This window comes from Lutjanus erythropterus, chromosome 20, assembly GCF_056507025.1.
Source record: "Lutjanus erythropterus isolate fLutEry1 chromosome 20, fLutEry1.hap2, whole genome shotgun sequence".
In the NCBI taxonomy this organism is placed as follows: domain Eukaryota; kingdom Metazoa; phylum Chordata; class Actinopteri; order Lutjaniformes; family Lutjanidae; genus Lutjanus; species Lutjanus erythropterus.
In genome coordinates, this window is record NC_139336.1 from 15,585,338 (window position 1) to 15,602,870 (window position 17,533).

Here is a 17,533-nt window from a genome sequence, read left to right on the forward strand (position 1 = left end):
ATTCCAGTTTTGTGTGCGGGGAAGTTCTCAAGATCCTCAACGTTCCTCTTTGCATGAAGAACTCGTTTCCAACTTCCATGATAGCTTTGTCACGTAGAGAATCTTTAAAAACACTGGGTTTGAATGGTCTTAGCTGTACATCAGTGTACAAAAACATTCATGCATGCGTTTCAGCTGTATGTAGGCTTTGCGATTTGTATTTATAGATTCTAATGTATATTACTCAAATGACATATTGAGATGGTTTTAAGATGGATATATCGCAGATATTAGGAAATCACTTTTTATTGTAATGGTTTGGGTTATTTGCACAATACTAGACGTGGAGAAATGAGTCGTGCTGAACTTGACTGTGCTCTACTTGAGTTTTTAACTTTATTTTTTTTCCCCTTTAGGCCGATCACTGATCTATTTACTCTCTGATGAATTAGTCCTTTTGCAATGAGGACAACAGACTTGACACTTTGATTCATTGGTAATCCTGCAATACAACAGTGTTCTTCTGTTTTATTATTATTCTCATGTATACTTATCAACTGCTGTAAAACTGTGATCTAATGTGAGAGGGCCCATGCAGTCCCCTCCGAGACACCTGGTCGAAGAACAATATTAACCATATGTAAAAAGACGATCATTATTGATGACTAATGATGATTGTACATGCATTACTGAGGTTGTGGTTTCAGGTAAATAAAACAATATAGTATTTGAATTGTGTCCTTTTTTCACATTCCAGTGAAGTGAGTGATACAGTCTTAAAACAAATGGCATCAGGTTAAATACATATTTTTCTTGTAGCTGTCGTGCTGTTTATGCATGTGATTCGTTTTAGTGTGAGTTGGCGTGTTTGGGAGATATCAGCCAAATAGATGCCTGTCTTCTTTCAACTATAATGCAACTAGAAGGCACTCAGCTTGTTTTGCTTTGATTGCCAAGAAAATGCTTTTGGGAAAAAAAAACAAAACAGAAAAACATTGCTTTCCAGAAATCATGACCAGGTTACTAAAGATAATCCATAGACCTTGTTGCGAGCAGTTTCATGTAGGAACTATTTTATTTCTACCATGCACCAACCATTTCATGGCCCAGAATGAACCGTGCATCTGTTCACAGAAGAGAGGCTTGTGGTTGTGACAGTGCAGGATGTAATCATTAATGTCATCCTCCCTGGCTGAGCTGCAGCCTGTCCTCCAGGAGTAGATGCACGCTTCGAGTGTCCAGTACTATTATATTTAAAAGAAGGCAGACATCTACTCAGCTGATAGGGCTGGGTATCACTTCTCAATACTTTTAAGATATCGATTGAAATAAACCAGTACCAAGTAGAATCTAAATGAATGATACCTGCATTCAATCTTTTTGGTACCCAGATTAAGAAAGAGAACTATATTGTTGTTTGTAGCCACATTACCACAAGTGTTCTTCATAAAGAACTTTCAAAAAAGGTATGGAGTGAAAAACCCAGTTGTACTGGTATTGTAAGTTTTAAAACAATATCCAGCCCTAACGGCTGATATCTGCAAAACTCAGCAACTCACACCAAAACAGTCTAGACAGATAAATGGACCTACAGGTAAGAAAAAAAACATGTAGGCTGTTTTTAATTTTGGAGGTGAACTGTCCATTTAATAGTTAAGAACTCCACAGTGACATCTTTAAATATATTTTGGTCTGTAAAGTAGAAATAAAATCACATACATACGATATTAGTCCATCAGGTGGCAGTGTTGGGTTAAAGATACCAACAGCATTCCCCCTGCATGTTCTCCAGTACCTGCTCGACAGGTACAACCACTAGGTTTTCGAGGAACAATAAAGAAGTAATGTGCTGAAAATATCTTTATGAATAACTGGTGTCTTAGTGGAAATATTGGGAGGAGCGGTAGCTTTATATCTCTGGAGACATAATATGACGACCCTCATGATCATGAGTTAGTCTTTATGAATGTTATGAGTGTTGTCATTATGTTATTTTGTCAACTGTGTAATTTCTAATGCAACATTAACATTGTTTGAGATGTATTTGTTATTACAACTTGACATTAACCAAGACAACATAATTAGCCATCCTAATTATCAAACTTAAAGATCTGTTTAGCTTTATGTCTCACATTTAGGTGTCACATGTGGTTGGTTTTGACCTTGACTGTCATGAGACCATTATAACTGTGTCATGATTACAGTTATCGTAAGGATGTCAATAGGTGTTATTACACTGTCAAATTAATTTAAGGTGTTGTGAAGGTAAATAGTTTAGTTAATAGTCTTTAAGTGTATGTTTATGTCGTAACCTGTCATAAACATGCCACAGCAGGCCCATTTTTATCAACTTTAAAGAACCTATTTAGCTTGATGACACAGGTATAAAAGCATTTGACAGTGTAATAACATTTCATGACTGTCTTATGACAACTGTATTCACAACACAAACAGGACAATGTCAAAAGCAGCCATATGTGACCCTTTAATGTAACACACAAAGCTAAAAAGTTTACTTATGTTTGCTAATTAAGCTTGCCATGGAATATGTCAAGCTGTGATAACAAAGACATCTCCAACAATCAACTTTGCATCAAAATGACATAACTGACCAAATGACACTTAATGACAACATTCAGAAAGACTCATTCATGTTCATGCACATATCTTCAATGAATCTTAACACGCTATTAATCTAAAGAGCCAGGCCCATTAATGAAGGGTCATGCAGCTGTATTAATGTGTTGCATTATCAAATCATATAGTGTAAGACATCCTTCCAAATACTACCACTACTCCTAACATTTACACATACATCCCATTATTAACAATAAAGACTACTTCGTTTTGATTACAAAAGTGTCTACAAGATAATATATGAGCCTGGGCTTCTTGTGCAAAAGTTTCTTTTAAATGTCAATGTATGAAAATAAGTGTGAACAGTTAAATTGCACATAGCCAGAAAATAAACCAGACTAGTAATGAGGTGAGGGGTGACTGTCTGCATCCCTGCTCTGTCTCTTTAACCAGCAGGCTCGCTGTCACTCTGGTCCCTCCCACTCCTGCAGCCCTCCAGTGCTGCTGGCCTGAGATGGGAGCGCACACAGCAGCACCATCATCACGGCTGAAGAAGACACGGGATAAAGCTGGAAAAGAGCAGAAAAAACAACACCGCACAGGTGATGTGGGAAAAAACATGGGATAACGTAACGATTCATTGACTTTTCTTCCGGATCCCAAGCAGCTTGATCGCGTCCTGTGGAAAAGAAACTCAGATGTTGTCGTCGCTCGTGTTTTGCGCTTTTTATCCATTCTCCTTGAGCGCCGCTGGTACAAAGGCGCCCAGTCCGGAGCAGCAGCAGCAGCACCTGGGATTACTGCCGTATGAATGGGCAAGAGTGAACGGACCTACTAAACCTGGGATGGTATAGAGACAGACAGTGAGTAAAGCCAAACGGGATTAAAACACTTTCCTATTTTCTGTCTGTCGCTGGGAGCCAGAGTGACAGATGCTGTCATTGTGTCGAGATTTTAAGAGCAATTCTTCCTCTAAAAGTGGCCTTTTCTGGAATAATGCATGAGCAAGATCGCAGCTTTTTATTCCTTTTCATGCCTCACGCATTTCCAGCTCTTCCTCTGACTGAACAGTCGGTTCCTCTTGTTCAGAATGGGATGTATTGTTGCATCTGCGCAGCCCACGACAAGTGTCAGCAATTAGACAGTGTGTTTCTGAACGGGTTACCTCAAGGCCTGGTCTAAACACCGCTTTCTAACTGGAGGTCGCCATTGTTGTTGAGAAGTGGACTGAAAAAAAAATAAAGAACTACAAGTGCATCTTTGGCTTCATTCAGTGTGAACCAGGGTCGGTCACAGACATAATTTGGGTACAACATGGTGGAGCCGGTGGGTTTCATCGAAGCGTGGAAGGCACAGTTCCCGGAGTCTGAACCCCCCAAGATGGAGCTGCGCTCTGTCGGAGGCATTGAGCAGGAGCTGGAGAAGTGCAAAGCGTCCATCAGGCGCCTGGAGCAGGAGGTTAACAAGGAGCGCTTTCGCATGATCTACCTGCAGACCCTCCTAGCCAAGGAGAGAAAGAGCTATGACAAGCAGCGATGGGGTTTCAGGAAGACCCCCCTGAATGAGGGGGTGGACTCTGCAGCCACACAGGGAGCCGAGTGCCAGTCCCAGCAGCCACATGTGCAGGAGACAGGTGGAGTTGGAGTAGTAGTAGGAGGTGGAGGTGGTGGTGGAATGTATGGTGGTGGCGTTGGGGATAGGAGCCGTTACCAGCCTCTTGGTGATGGAGCCGGACGGTCCAAACCCAGGCCTCCACCTGCCAGGAAGTCCGCCTCACATGGAGATGGCCTAGAGTCTGCCTTCGAGGTGCCTCAGCAGGCTGAGTCAACGTCCTGTGACAACCTAGATGGCCTCTCACCGTCCAAGCAGAGAGGCGGCATCTCTGTTTCCCCCCGCAGGCCCAACCTCCCACCCCCAGACAAGGAGCTGCCCTCTGACCCCAAGGACAAGCTAGGGATGGGACTCGGCGTGGCAGCTCTTAGGTCCAACTTTGAGAGGATCAAACGGGCCAACTCTCATTCTGCGGGTGATGTAGCCAAGGGACAGGAGAAGCAGCTGCCGCCACCTCCGCCGCCGTTCTACTCTAACATGGAATTCCACCATGAGAGGGGTCTGGTCAGGGTCAACGACCGCGACGTCTCCGACAAGATCAGCACCCTGGGCAGCCAGGCCATGCAGATGGAGCGAAAGAGGTCCCTTCACTCCCTCCCAGGTAACCTGGCAACAGTGGCAGGGGAACTCCGTGCCAGGCCGGTGTACAGAGGGCGGTCCACTGAGAGCACCTGTGGCTATGATGCAGAGTATGAAGATGGGGAGCCCAACCAGCGACATTCAGGAAGGGCCAACGGTGGAAAACCTCCACCTCCTCCATGGCAGCCCTCCGAGTTCCAGGCCTACTCCAGCGTCTATGTCGGTGGAGTGATGATGGGTGAAGGTGGCGGTGGAGATGGGAGAGGTGGTGGTGGAGGTGGTAGTGGTGTCACAATGAGAGACCTTGGGGGCGGTGATGACCACCTCCTCACCTGGCCACGCCGTTCCTACTCCCCAGGCAGCTTTGAGGATGTTGGTGGAGGAGGTGGCTACACACCGGACTGCAGCTCCAACGAGAACCTGACGTCCAGTGAGGAGGACTTCTCCTCTGGCCAGTCCAGCCATGTCTCACCCAGTCCCACCACGGCGTTCCGCCGGCCCTTTAGAGAGAAGAGCCGCTCACCGTCCCAAAACTCCCAGAATTCCCAGCACTCCTTTGACAGCAGCAGCCCCCCAACGCCGCAGTCCCAGAAGCGTCACCACCGGCAGCAGGGAGGCCACGTGGTCATGTCTGAAGCCACTATTGTGAGCGTTCGCAAGACTGGTCAAATCTGGCCACCTGCTGCCCATCATGACCTTGTGCCCCATGGTAGAACATCCCACGACAACAGTTTCCATGGAGACCACTTAGGTGAGTGGTGGCTGCTGTTTCTAATCTTTGTTGTGGTGGAGAGCAGGTGGGCTGGAGTGCAAAGGACATTTCAGAGCTCACACTGAGAGTATGCTTGGCTGTGTGTGGAGGAAGGAGAGATGAATGAAAGCCTGAGTGAATGAGTGTAATTTAGTCATGCTGAAATTATTTTGGCATCCATTCTTTTACATTTATAGCCTCCCTTTCCTCTTAAAACCGCAAAGCAGCCAAATGTTGACGTGATTGATAGTGTGTGTGCGTGATGGTGTGTATGTACACGCAACCACGCAGGACTGCATGTCCTTTGGATGGCCTTGTGTGGGAGACAGATGAAAGATCCACCTCTGCTTATTCCTGGAATGTCAGTCGGGTGGGTGAACAATAAATGCGGTCAGTCTGGGTTGAAACTGCAGGTCTACCCTTTTTCAGACGACTCCTGCGGCTCTGAGTATGGAATTCCAATCACAGGTGTCTGTCTGCCTGCCTGAAACGTGACCGAGTAGAAGACAATTCCCTGAAACTCTTCACCAGCTTTTAGTGTAGACCAGGACAAAAGAAATCTCCTCCAATCTCCAAACAATTATCCGCAGTATCCCTATCCACTAAATTGCAGCCTTGGAGCCATGGCACCTGTAATAGAACAGCAGCAAGCAGATAGATGTGCAGCCTGGAGCTAAAGACATGGGCTCAGGCTAACTTGGCTGCCACACTCAAGCCAACAGCAGTTGAGTGTGTTGCTCAAAGAGGCGCATTAGGGGGGTTTAGTTTGCTGTAATTCCTCAGTAAAGTTTCCATTGTAGAGGCTGTGCCAGCTCTGAAGAAGTAAAACCAAACACTGCCCGGGTAGTTCAAATATTTGACATCATTTTTAGACATTAAGTGTTGTTTACCAAGGCGTGGTTAGCTGCAGTTGTACACATTTTGTGTGTTGTAGTGAGGAGTGTTTTAGTGCATACTGTACTGTAACAGATTTGGGACTGGTGCCCTGCCGGACCAGACAAGCTGCAGGGTGCAGCCATCACAGACTCTCTCCAGTGCCAGGATGAACTGGAAGGAGAGGATGAGGAAGTCAAATAGATCGTGAAAGAAAGAGAGTTGGAGTATTAGATGGAGGAATGAAATCCCTGAAAGAAAAAGAGAAGGGAGTAGTAGTTTTTCTGTGTAAGCTAGAGCTGCAATGACTAATCGATTATTTGTCAGCTGTTAAATTAATTGCCAAACTAATCTGACAATCAATTCAACCGTTTAAGTTAAAAAAAATCTAAATTCTCTGATTCCACCTTCTTAAATTGGACTTTACTCATCTATTTTTTATTTGTTAGGATCTCCATTAGCAATGCCTAAAGCAAAGCTGGTCTTCCTGGGGTCCACATTTAAAAATTTACATACATTTAAAAGAAAAATATATATTAAACCTTTTATTAAACCAAATCAACACATTTAAAACAGTTATTATTACAGTAGGACTGCAAAATTAGTCACAAATTCATTAAAATTGCAATATGGTCAAGTGCAATATCCAAATCCCACAACCAGAACCAAATCACAATTTTTTGAAAAGGTAAATATGAAGGAAAACAGTATTATAATTAAGTACTGTGGTTCTGCAGAGATGCTCAGGGCTACAAATATTGTCTTGTCATATCATCACTTTTTTTTTTATTATTTCAAGACAGAAATAGGAGGACTGTGTTTTGGCAAGAGCCATAAGCAAGGTGATATATTGCTATTTTGAAATCTAATTTTAGGAAAACTGTCATAGTTTAAAGAACACACCGCACTATGCATAAAATGTGAGATAAAAAGTTTTATTTTTTATGCAGTCACAGCAGTGAAGATAGATAACATAGCAATATTCAAGTGTATTGATATTTTCTTACACTCCTAATGAAGTTCTAGCTAATTTAAGGAATGTGGAGTCTTAATACCATCAATGTTTTGCTGCTGTGATGTGTGATTGAGTCCTGAAGACATTACTGTCATCATTCTGGGTAGCGTTACTGTCTGAAACCTGATCTTGCTCATTGCCTAAATATCCTGAACAGAGAACAGGTCTCTGTGCATCTATAATTCATTTATTTCAATAGAGCCACTGACACAGTGGCCCTGGTGGAGTCAACTAAAATGTTTTTCCAGACAGGATGCGCTCATCAAAGTACAGGATCGCATCCTGTCCGGAAAACCATCCAAGACATATTTGAAGTGAAAGTGAAAGACGTCTTCCCTTTTAATTACCATTCCCTCACCACCAACAAACAATGAAGCACAATGCTACCATTCTTAGCTCCAGCAGCAATTAAGATTGTGCACAGTTAGCATCAAACCGAGATAGCGAGTCCCTAGCAAATGGCTAGCTAATTCCCCAGCTGCTATGTTTAGGATTATCGCTGCACTGTCTGCTCTCTTTGTTTTAACATCTTTTCCACAACAGTGAGCCCTGTGGGGAGTTAGGCGAGCCGGAAGAGCAGGGACGGAGATGGAGGATAGAGGAGAGGGGGGGATGTGTTGCAGACAACGATGCATTTAGTGGGATAATCTGGAATTTGAGCATACGAAGTGAAATGTTGGTTAGACACCCTGCAGAGTGGTCTTGTTTTCTGGTTGGGGTTTAAGCTGAGGGCAGACAGGCATGATGTTAACGGTGAAGGTGATGATGAGGATGAATATTGCATCATTTTGGGTCCCCGGTGGCGTAGACGTTCAGCCAACCAGAGCACAGAGAGAGATGATAGTAAGGGGAGAAGAGTTTGAGAGTGTGTTTTTGGTGGGCGGCGGATGATAATAATGAAGAGTGGGACGGTTGTTGTGAGGAAGACTGAGGGAGGCAGAGTGCAAGGCAGAGCTGTCGTTTCTCGCTTCATTGGTCAGGGATGCGGGGGCTGCAGAGAGGCACAGATGGGAAGAACTCTCCCGTTGCGTAACAGAAACACATAGACTCCAGCTCACACACAAAGACACACAAGCTTGATGTTTACTCTCAAACCTTGAGGCTGCTTTGCCTTAAGCGATAGGTGTGCACGAATCTGTTGCCGCGTCGGAGCTTGAGATATGGTCGGACTGGGTCGTAGAGGGAGGATGCTTCCTGCCAGTGGTTGAACCGAGTCTGGAGGGGTCACACCATTTGCCAGAGCTCTTCTGATCTACAGTCTTCTCTTCTTTTCTCTTCAGTTAGTTCTTTTTCTCCTCTCTTTAAGGTCGGGTGCCAAAAGGGTACCGACTGAATTTCGTCTGTGCTACTGAGTTCAGATTCACATCAATTCATTGTGCCAGAAAAACTGGCGAGGGCAACACATCTAACCAAAACAAAATCTATCTAATAGCTGAAGAGTGTACTGTGTGCCACAGCTAATGTTAGCATGCCTTCAGCTAGTGCCTAAAAAGTTTAACTTAACCCTATGGACAACAAAACTTTAAGTAAAGCTTTCAGTAAAGCGTCAACAACTTCATCAACATCTTAAGTGATTAAATAGCTTATTGGATTAATTGTAATTGAAGATAACTGGGCTGTTTATTTTGTCTGATGTTACTTTAGCATTCCTACTAATGTTACCAAATATTCAACCACTGGCTATTTTGTAGAGTCATTGTTTTTTTACAGCTGAAATAACATTTCTCTTCTCTTCTCTTCTCTTCTCTTCTCTTCTCTTCTCTTCTCTTCTCTTCTCTTCTCTTCTCTTCATCTAATGTTAATTGTAGGGGGGTTTCTAGAGATGAGCAGGTCTTTGTGACAACGACAAAAACAGAATGACAAAATGACTGAAAGATTCAAATAGAGACATTTCCCTTGAGTGTCGTTTAGTGGGAAAGCAGAGACGCCTGGCAAGCGAAAAGTAGTCTCGTTAAAAAATAACAAAACATGTTTGGAAGCACATGCTTCAGCTGCCAACTTTTCAGTTTTTTTTTTCAGAACCGTGCTGAACAAACGTGAGCAATGTTACGTCAAACGTTTGATCATTCGTGCCAAGTTAGATGGCTGACGAGTCTCTTTCACATCGCCACGAGTCAGTTTTTCATCTTTTCCTGCAAGCAAAATTCTGCAAAAGTGAGGAAAATTCTCATTAAATGTAGAACATTGAAATGAAAATGCATTTAGAAATGGGCCAAAGTTCATAGTCAGGTCTATGATGGAATAAAATGAAATCAACAGAGCAATCAAAGGGTTTCTCAGGCGGGAGAGGTGTCAGGATTTGTGGAAAGGTGAATTAACCTCACACATATTGAAAGTTTGAGTGAGGTCTGCTTATTGAAGAAAGGGAGCTTTCACTACCTCCTCTAATGAAATGGGTGTTAACTGAAAATATTTCTCCATTCGCCTTTTCCGTTGATTCTTTTGGAGGGAAATCTGCCTGTAAACCAGGGAATACCTGTGGGTTTGTGTTTGTGAGGGCGGGGATGCCAAAGCAGGACAGGCCTGAGAAACCTTGAATGGTTGTATTGTCTACAACCTCCACCTCCCTCAGCTGGGTCCTGTCAGCGGCTATATTTTTAGGCAGGTACAAACTCTTGCTTTTTTTTCTTCAACCTCTTTCAAGCCGGTTCTTTAAATGTTGTGAACACCAATGAAATCCCAACCTGGACAACTCCCTAGCTCTATATAGCACCTAAAGGGTTATTAGGTGATATTAAGGGTAATACTGTGGGTGAACTCACCCTTTGGAAAGCCTGGGAGGAGAGAGGCTGTAACATTTTTGTGAGGGGAAAAGTTTATTTTTTAATTTGTAATAGCACTTCTTATTTTTAGGTGATTATACACCAGTGAAAACATACTTATAAATATTATATTCCATTTCTGACAAATTCTGCCAAGATCCCTGTAAATCTTACGCATTGAACCTTTAAAAGTCTAAAAAAAAAACTGTCACTTGTCAACCACATTCAACTTAGTGTTAACTGATGTGTCTTTCCACCTGCAAATCATCCAATCAAACCTTACTGGGGTGTCTGTGTGCTATTGTATGTGTTAGTATGTGAGTGTGTGTCACTGACAGAGCAAAGGGTTTGGTGTCCCTGAGGGACCTTTGCAGATTAAATTGGATGATGCCATCAGTGCCGCTGTGTGTCTTTCTGAGTATTTTGCTAAATATATTTGTTGCTTAACGTCATGATGTCAAACATACGCTCATGCTTACTTCCCAGGAAATCAGCTGAGTGTGATGCTTGTGTGAGTGACTGTTTGTCTCAGGGGATTTTGTGAACATAAATCCTGTAACAAACGGGCGATCAGTGGAGATGACGGTCTGTAGAGCCGAGGATCTGAGGCTGTGTATATTTCTTCCTCTCTGAGCCTTTGTGTGTGTGTGTGTTCAGTGGTTGGTTGCACCATGTGATTCAGCACATATTACCATGTGTGCAGAAGATGAAAAGGAATGATGGGTAGAGACGCTCACGAGACACAGAGAGATTTTGTCAGCGGTACCTCCGGCCAACCCTGCATGCTTTACAGTAGTCCGGCGTGGCACAATGACCCCCTTTTCACACAGAGGAAGGGGGGGGAGGGAGACTGTAGTTTTTAAAAAGACTTGCTCAGTCTGTGCTGTCAAGTGAGCTTGGCAGCGAAAGCCTCAGTTACCTCAGCCAGCACACAGAACAGGAGCTGCAGGCTCACAGTCAGGTCCTGAGTGGAGGAGAGGAGAGGAGAGGAGAGGAGAGGAGAAGAAGAAGAGGTGGAGCTGGGGGCTGAGCGGATCTGTCTTTCTTGCCAGCTGGGTGCTCAGCTCAGCCTTTCATTGGCCTGGTGCAACCTGCTCAAACCAATTATACAAGCACAAAACGGCCCCTTTGTTCTCTTTGCTGGGATCAGTTTTGGAGGAAGAAAACTTCCTTTCTGAGGAAAGAAAAAAAAAGTGAAAAGCCTGTTTATTCAAGATTTGAATAGCTGTTACTTGTCTGTAATGTTGTTGGTGAACTTTATGTTTTTACAAAAATATATTTAACTGCATTCAACTGTAATGGCAACAAATAGAAAACAATTAGAAACATGATATCCGAATGATTCGGTCAAATGCTCTCTATCTGTTTGCATAAACCACCTTAAGTTTCAAACTTAATTTTGTAGCAAAAGCGTATATCTAAGCTGATTGTTATTGTCACTTCTGCATTGCATTGTGGGATGTTTATGCTGTCATTGTGTGACTGCTGCATACTGTAATGTTTCCCCTGAAGTATTATGCACCTCGTGCACTATTAATTTCATACTAGGGTTTAGGATAAACTAAAAAACCTGTCATACTGTTTTAGCTCACTAAAAAGCACGCTGGTATGGAATTTCAGAGGCAGCTGTAGTCAGCCTGTGTTAGCCAGCGTCTCCAAAATGATAAACAAGGGGAAAACAAAAAGAAACAGAAAGCCAAATGAACAGAGGATGAGAATGCTGTTTTCCCTCAAAGAATATGGGAAGAGCAAGCAGATAATCTTAAGTAAATTTAACCCAGACATAACAAATTTGCACAAGCAGAGGATGTGGCAAGAACAAAACCAATGTGAGAAATGCTGTTGTGATACAAACCCTGGATGAAGTGATGAAGAAATATGAAAATATTACTGTGACAGCAGGAAATGAGACAAACATCAACACGAGTGGACAAAAACTGGTGTTTCAAAAAAGCAATATAGGGTCAGCTAACATAAATATACAAAACAGTTTAACTAGGTAGTCCTAATGTCAAATCTATGCACTAAGAAGGTGCTAGCTTCAGTGTCCAGTGGAGTTTCCTTGTCTTGGTATCTCCTCCTTCTCTTCAATCACCATAAATTCCATAAATTCAGTCTTTGTCTTTTCTTGTACAACTTATTTCACTTTTAAGAGACTGTTATCGGTCTCTTAAATTTTTCTGAGGCGTAACAGAATTTGCATTAAAAAAAAAAAATCACAGCTGAATGCTTCAAATGTAAAAACTCGTAAATGTAATGTGGATAGACGAAGGGTTTGCTTGCGAGTGTGTATTTCAAAAGCATGGCGTTCAGTCTGTCTGATGCTGCACCCCGTGTGTCTGTAGTAAGAAATCCAGTCTGAGCCTGGCACTGAGGCTGGCGTGGCGTTTCTCGGTTGGCAGTGAGCAGGAGGGTGGAGCAGCTCCAGCAGCTACCCAGAGAGAGTCAAACTGCCTGGCTCGGTTTGTGGGCTGCCAGTTTCTGCCCAGCACTCAGACGCGGACCTCTGCGCGTGTGTTTGATGTGTGTGGAAAGAACAGTCACAGGGATGGTGTGTGTGTGTGTGTGTCCTCTAGTCGTTAGTTTGAGGCTTGGGTAGAGTTTTTCGGACATTCAAGCTAACCTCTGGGTGAAGGGAAGCAGATTGGATGATCATGACCGGACCCTGCAGACAGACATGCAAATACAAACACACATAAACACAAACTCAGTGCCCTCCAAAGGGTAATTACTCTCCCCTGCTTCTGTTTATTTCTTCTCCTTTGTGTGTATGTGCTTGTGTACTTCTTTTGCCAAACATCCAGCCACAATCTTTCCTTTCGTGAAGGATAACTCTTGAAAAAAAAAAAAAAAAAACTTGGAAAATCCCTTGCATAAATTCTGATGACTTGTTTCTCCCCATGTGTAACTGCCTGCCCTTTTGAACAGCGGCCATCTTGGCTCTCCGTACATTGTCGCAGTCACTGAGCTTGTCCTCTGGAGTGGCCACAGTGCATGCAGGGAAACTGTGCTAGTTAGCGTCCACCGCTAACTGCTCACCGCAGGCCTTTGGCCATGTAGTGTAAGTGCTTGCCGGTGTGTGTTTTCTGGTTTTTCTGCGTATCCTAGCTTAGCTGCATGGGTCGTTAATCACCAGCGGCTCTCTGAGGGACTGCGTTAATGTTGGGGGGTGGGATGGAAAGAAAGACCTGGTTTATGGTCACAGTGGTTGAGACCACAAGGCAACGTGGCGTCTATGAAGATTAATATCAGAATGACCCATAAGGACCTCAGAGAGAATTCATCCAGATTTAGTGGTTCTCCAGTCTGGACATTAAAGGAGCATTCCGCCTATTATATATGTCAAATTTGCTCACAGTTAGTGCAGCACTGTGAAAATGCCTCTGAAAACTGATGTATAATGTCCTCTGTGGCTCTGGAGGAGCTCTGTCAGGTCCAATCCATAATGAAAATTATTTGAAGTTGCAGCCCTGTTTGAAAGACTTGGATATAAAAACATCAACCATTGCATCATGGGAAGTGTAGGATCCAGTGTTTTGCGTTCTTCATCCATATATGCAAGTGATTTCAGGATTTGACTGCTTGTCTTTGCTTAATCACTCTCTTGTGAGTCCCTCAACTTGTGCAACAGCAGTGTAATGATAAAGTGCTGTCCTGCCCTTTTTTAGTATGTTCAACAAAACAAGTCTTGCAAGTCTTTCAAAAGCCGCCATAATGTGAGTCCAGACATGTACTGTAGAAATGCATCAAAAGACACTTAACATATCTTTTGATGCATTATATTATATATAAATTTGAAATTGAGAATAAGGTTAGCATATAGTCTTGTGGCACACATGTACAGTTGAAAATCTGGTGATAGTCTTTCCTGGATTAGAGGGCAGCACAAACCTGTCTAGTCATGCAAACATGTAAACCCTAATCTGTACTCTTTAGTCTGGGAATTAGAAACTGGCTAACAATCAGATTACCACTTCCCTACATATAACACAGCTACGCTCATTACAGCACTAATGTATGATGTCCTATATATTACAGCTGGGATTATCATCACTCAGAACCTTCACTGGCATGTGTAAATAACAGGTTATAGAGAAATGATTGCTGCCTAACACAGTAAAAGGGATAAAGTACTAGTGATGTTTCCTCACTTTTAAAAAATTTAATAAGTCATTTCCCTCCACATTTCTTCCCCTAAAGTTCATCTCTCTTATCTTTCACTTTAGTAATCCTCTTTTCTCCATCCTGTCCTACCTTTTCCCATTTCCTTTCCTTTCTTTATCTCTTTCTCTCCATCTTTTCTCCATTCAAACAGCTGCTTCTAGTTTCCTTTTTTGCTTGGAGCCAATTAGAGGTGCATCACCTTTCCGCCTTTCTTTTCCACGGGTTTTCCACCAAGCAAGGGGAAAAGCAGGGAGAGATCAAAGTCACGACCCTCCCTGCAGGAGTGAGCAGGCTCTCTCTGTAATTGTCCAATAGGGGTTTAACTGACGAATGCCTATAAAACAACACAATCAATGCCAAATGTCAGCAGCCGGCCTGCTTGTTACAGAACGGTATGGACTGCCGAGTCTATTCCCCTGCGCCTGAACGGCTGATTCCCTCAGTCTTTTTGTCTTCTCTTCTTTTCCTCCAGCTATTTTATGTCTGCATGTCTGTGTTTCTCTCGTCTGTTTGTCCATCATGCACTTGCTCACATATGATCAATGTGTGTAGTTTAAGTTTGTGTGTGTTCGTGTGTGTGGACAGACAGTTAAAGGCCTGTGATTCTTGGGAAAATGGGTTTAGTTTACTTTAGGGGAGTTAACCTCATCTTACTGTGGAACTCAGTGTCCTTGAAATCCTAGATATCGAGAGCATCAGGGATGCATAATCATAAAACACAGAAGTGAGTTAACATATTAGCCCTTGTTCTTCTGTCATCTCAAAGATGAGTGGGTTTTCCATTATTTGCCTGATATAAGGTCTGCTGGTTAATACAAGCATAAAGTGTTTTTACGTTTTGTTTGTTAACCAACAAATGTTTAAATAAGACAACACTGTTTGTCGTGGACACTTAACATCATCATGCCAAACACTAATCACTTAGGGCTGGTGGTGACGGAAAGTCTCTTTATAGTCTAACATTAGCTTACCTCTTGTGATTACATTAAAATGCATAAAATATGCATTAAAGCAGTGTTCATTTATTAAGATTATTTTGCTGTATAAAGTGCAAGTACAAAGTTTTGTTCACCATGGAGGTCATTTTCTGGGCTAATCCATGTGTGTGCAACATCTTTTAGCCATTTTAAAAATTTTGTTTTCTTTTCAACATAGCTTAGCAAATAGCATATTCAAGTACAAGAAACTGGAAAGGAGATTGACTGACTGACTGAGGTTCAGCAAAAAGGGGCAGAACTTAAGAGGGGCAAATTGTTAGTGAAACTTGACATGTGTATCATCTTTGAATGTATCCTGGCTTCTAGAAGAGAGGCAGCAAAGGTTGGTTGTATTCACATCCAACCCCTTGCCGGGTTCAGATGATGAAGGAAGAAAACCCTTGATGGTCAAAACACTGCCTCATTAAATACTTAAAATCCAGCGCGGGGACTCCCACAAGAATAGAAGCACGGGAGTCATCAGCGCGGTCCTGTGAGGACACAAGAACACCTGAAGTTGTTTCCACAGCAGAGCTGAAAGGCTGCAGGAGAGGGAGGGAGCACTTCAGACCTTATTAGCTTTTTTGTAGTTGTACATGATGAAGAGCTACAGGATGAGACACCTTGTCCTCTTCTCCTCTGCCAGACAGAACACATGCACACACATAACTCTCCATCAGACTCTCTGTGTCTCTAACTCAATCCCACAAGCATGGATGCAGACATACTGTATTTATCTCTCTGCAGACATTATGCTTTGGCAACGTTTTGGGTTCAAGGGCATTTAATCGAATTCACTTTGGTTTCAACATTTGTTAGCAACTTAAGTTCAAAAATAACTAAAAGTCAAAGATTTAATTTAGACTTGTTGTTGCTGAATAGACACAAATAGAAGTGTTTTCATCATTGATTACTCTGTCGATCATTTTCTCAATTAATTGATTAGTTGTTTGGTCCATAAAATGTCGAAAAATGTGAATCACTGTTTTCCAGATTCCAAGGTAGCATCCTGAATTTTTTTTGTTCTGTCCACAACCCAAAGACAGTTTATTTTAGAGGCTGAAATCAAAAGCTGGTGATTAATTAATAGCTGACAACTAATTGATTAATTTACTAATCATTGCAGCTCTATACAGAAAATAACAACATAATCAGCTTTATAAACTCACAACATGTAGCTGTGACCTGACTTAAGCTCACCTTATTTTTCACCAGCTACTTCTCGAAAGTAATGGAGCTGTCAAGCTAATAAGTTAATTATTGCTAAGATGTGGATGAAACGTTAACTTGGTGATTCACAACACTTAAATTCACAGGACACAATCAGCCAAAGGTTTTAGTTTGGCCTTTTGGCAAGTTACATTTAGTGTTAATGTTAATTGGCTATAGCTGATAAATCATTTTAAGTGTCAAAAGCGACAGTCAGCACTGACTAAAACTGAGAACTGCCTCAAGACTTTGTTTATTCTCTTTTGCAGAAGATTCAATAAGAGATTCATCCGTCTTTAAACTGAAATCCAGGTGTTTTTACTGACCTGGAACCAAAATGGAACCAGCTCTCTGAACCTCCAAAGCTTCCACAGACACATTCATGCAACAAAACAAAAAAAGTCATTACTGCCAGCCAGTTCTTCATCTACCTTTACTGCTACACTCTGAACCTTCTGCCTCCTTTTGGCCCATCAACTCTCTCTTTCTTCTTTTTGTGAGTGTGTGGGTCTCTCTTTCTTCCCTCAGGCTCTTTGTTATTGGACTGTGTTTGCACTGGGCAGCTGGATGAGTTTGGTCAATAAATGCCACTTGTTTCAGGCTGCCAGGGCTATTAGAGGTGGAGGTATGTATGTGTGTGTTGTAAGTTTAAAGAGAGAGAGAGAGGCTGCAGAATAGGGCAGCTCCCCTATAAAAATAACACATTATCAGAGTAAAGTGACTGGCTGTGGATTAGCGTTGCAGATGGCTTCTTCTGTCTGGTGAGGGCTGTGGACCAGAGCCAGACTAAACGGCTGGAGTTGAGAAGAAGAACCACATTGTAAAAATGATTTAAACCTAATTTCTCAGTTCATCCATTTGTTTCGGACGGGATAAGGCATCTTTTGTCACTCCTCAGCACTTTTCCACACTTTCTGTTGGGTTGAAAGATGCACACAAGACGCCTTGTCCTGCACATAGAAGCACAGATGTGTTGAAAACTTACATTTGATCAGAGTGTGAATGAAGGCGTGAAAGTGATTGGGGTGGATCTTTG

At 42.6% G+C, this 17,533-nt stretch overlaps 1 protein-coding gene across 1 annotated transcript in view; it reads left to right on the plus strand.

Moving 5' to 3' along the window:
- The first annotated feature begins 3,016 nt into the window (after positions 1–3,016).
- bcr (BCR activator of RhoGEF and GTPase) overlaps positions 3,017–17,533 on the plus strand; it is a 110,786-nt gene continuing 96,269 nt past the window's right edge. Inside the window, exon 1 of the mRNA XM_084745503.1 lies at positions 3,017–5,497. Coding sequence (XP_084601629.1) covers positions 3,871–5,497 — 1,627 coding nt within the window. The 5' untranslated portion in view covers positions 3,017–3,870. The remainder of the gene's footprint in view (positions 5,498–17,533) is intronic.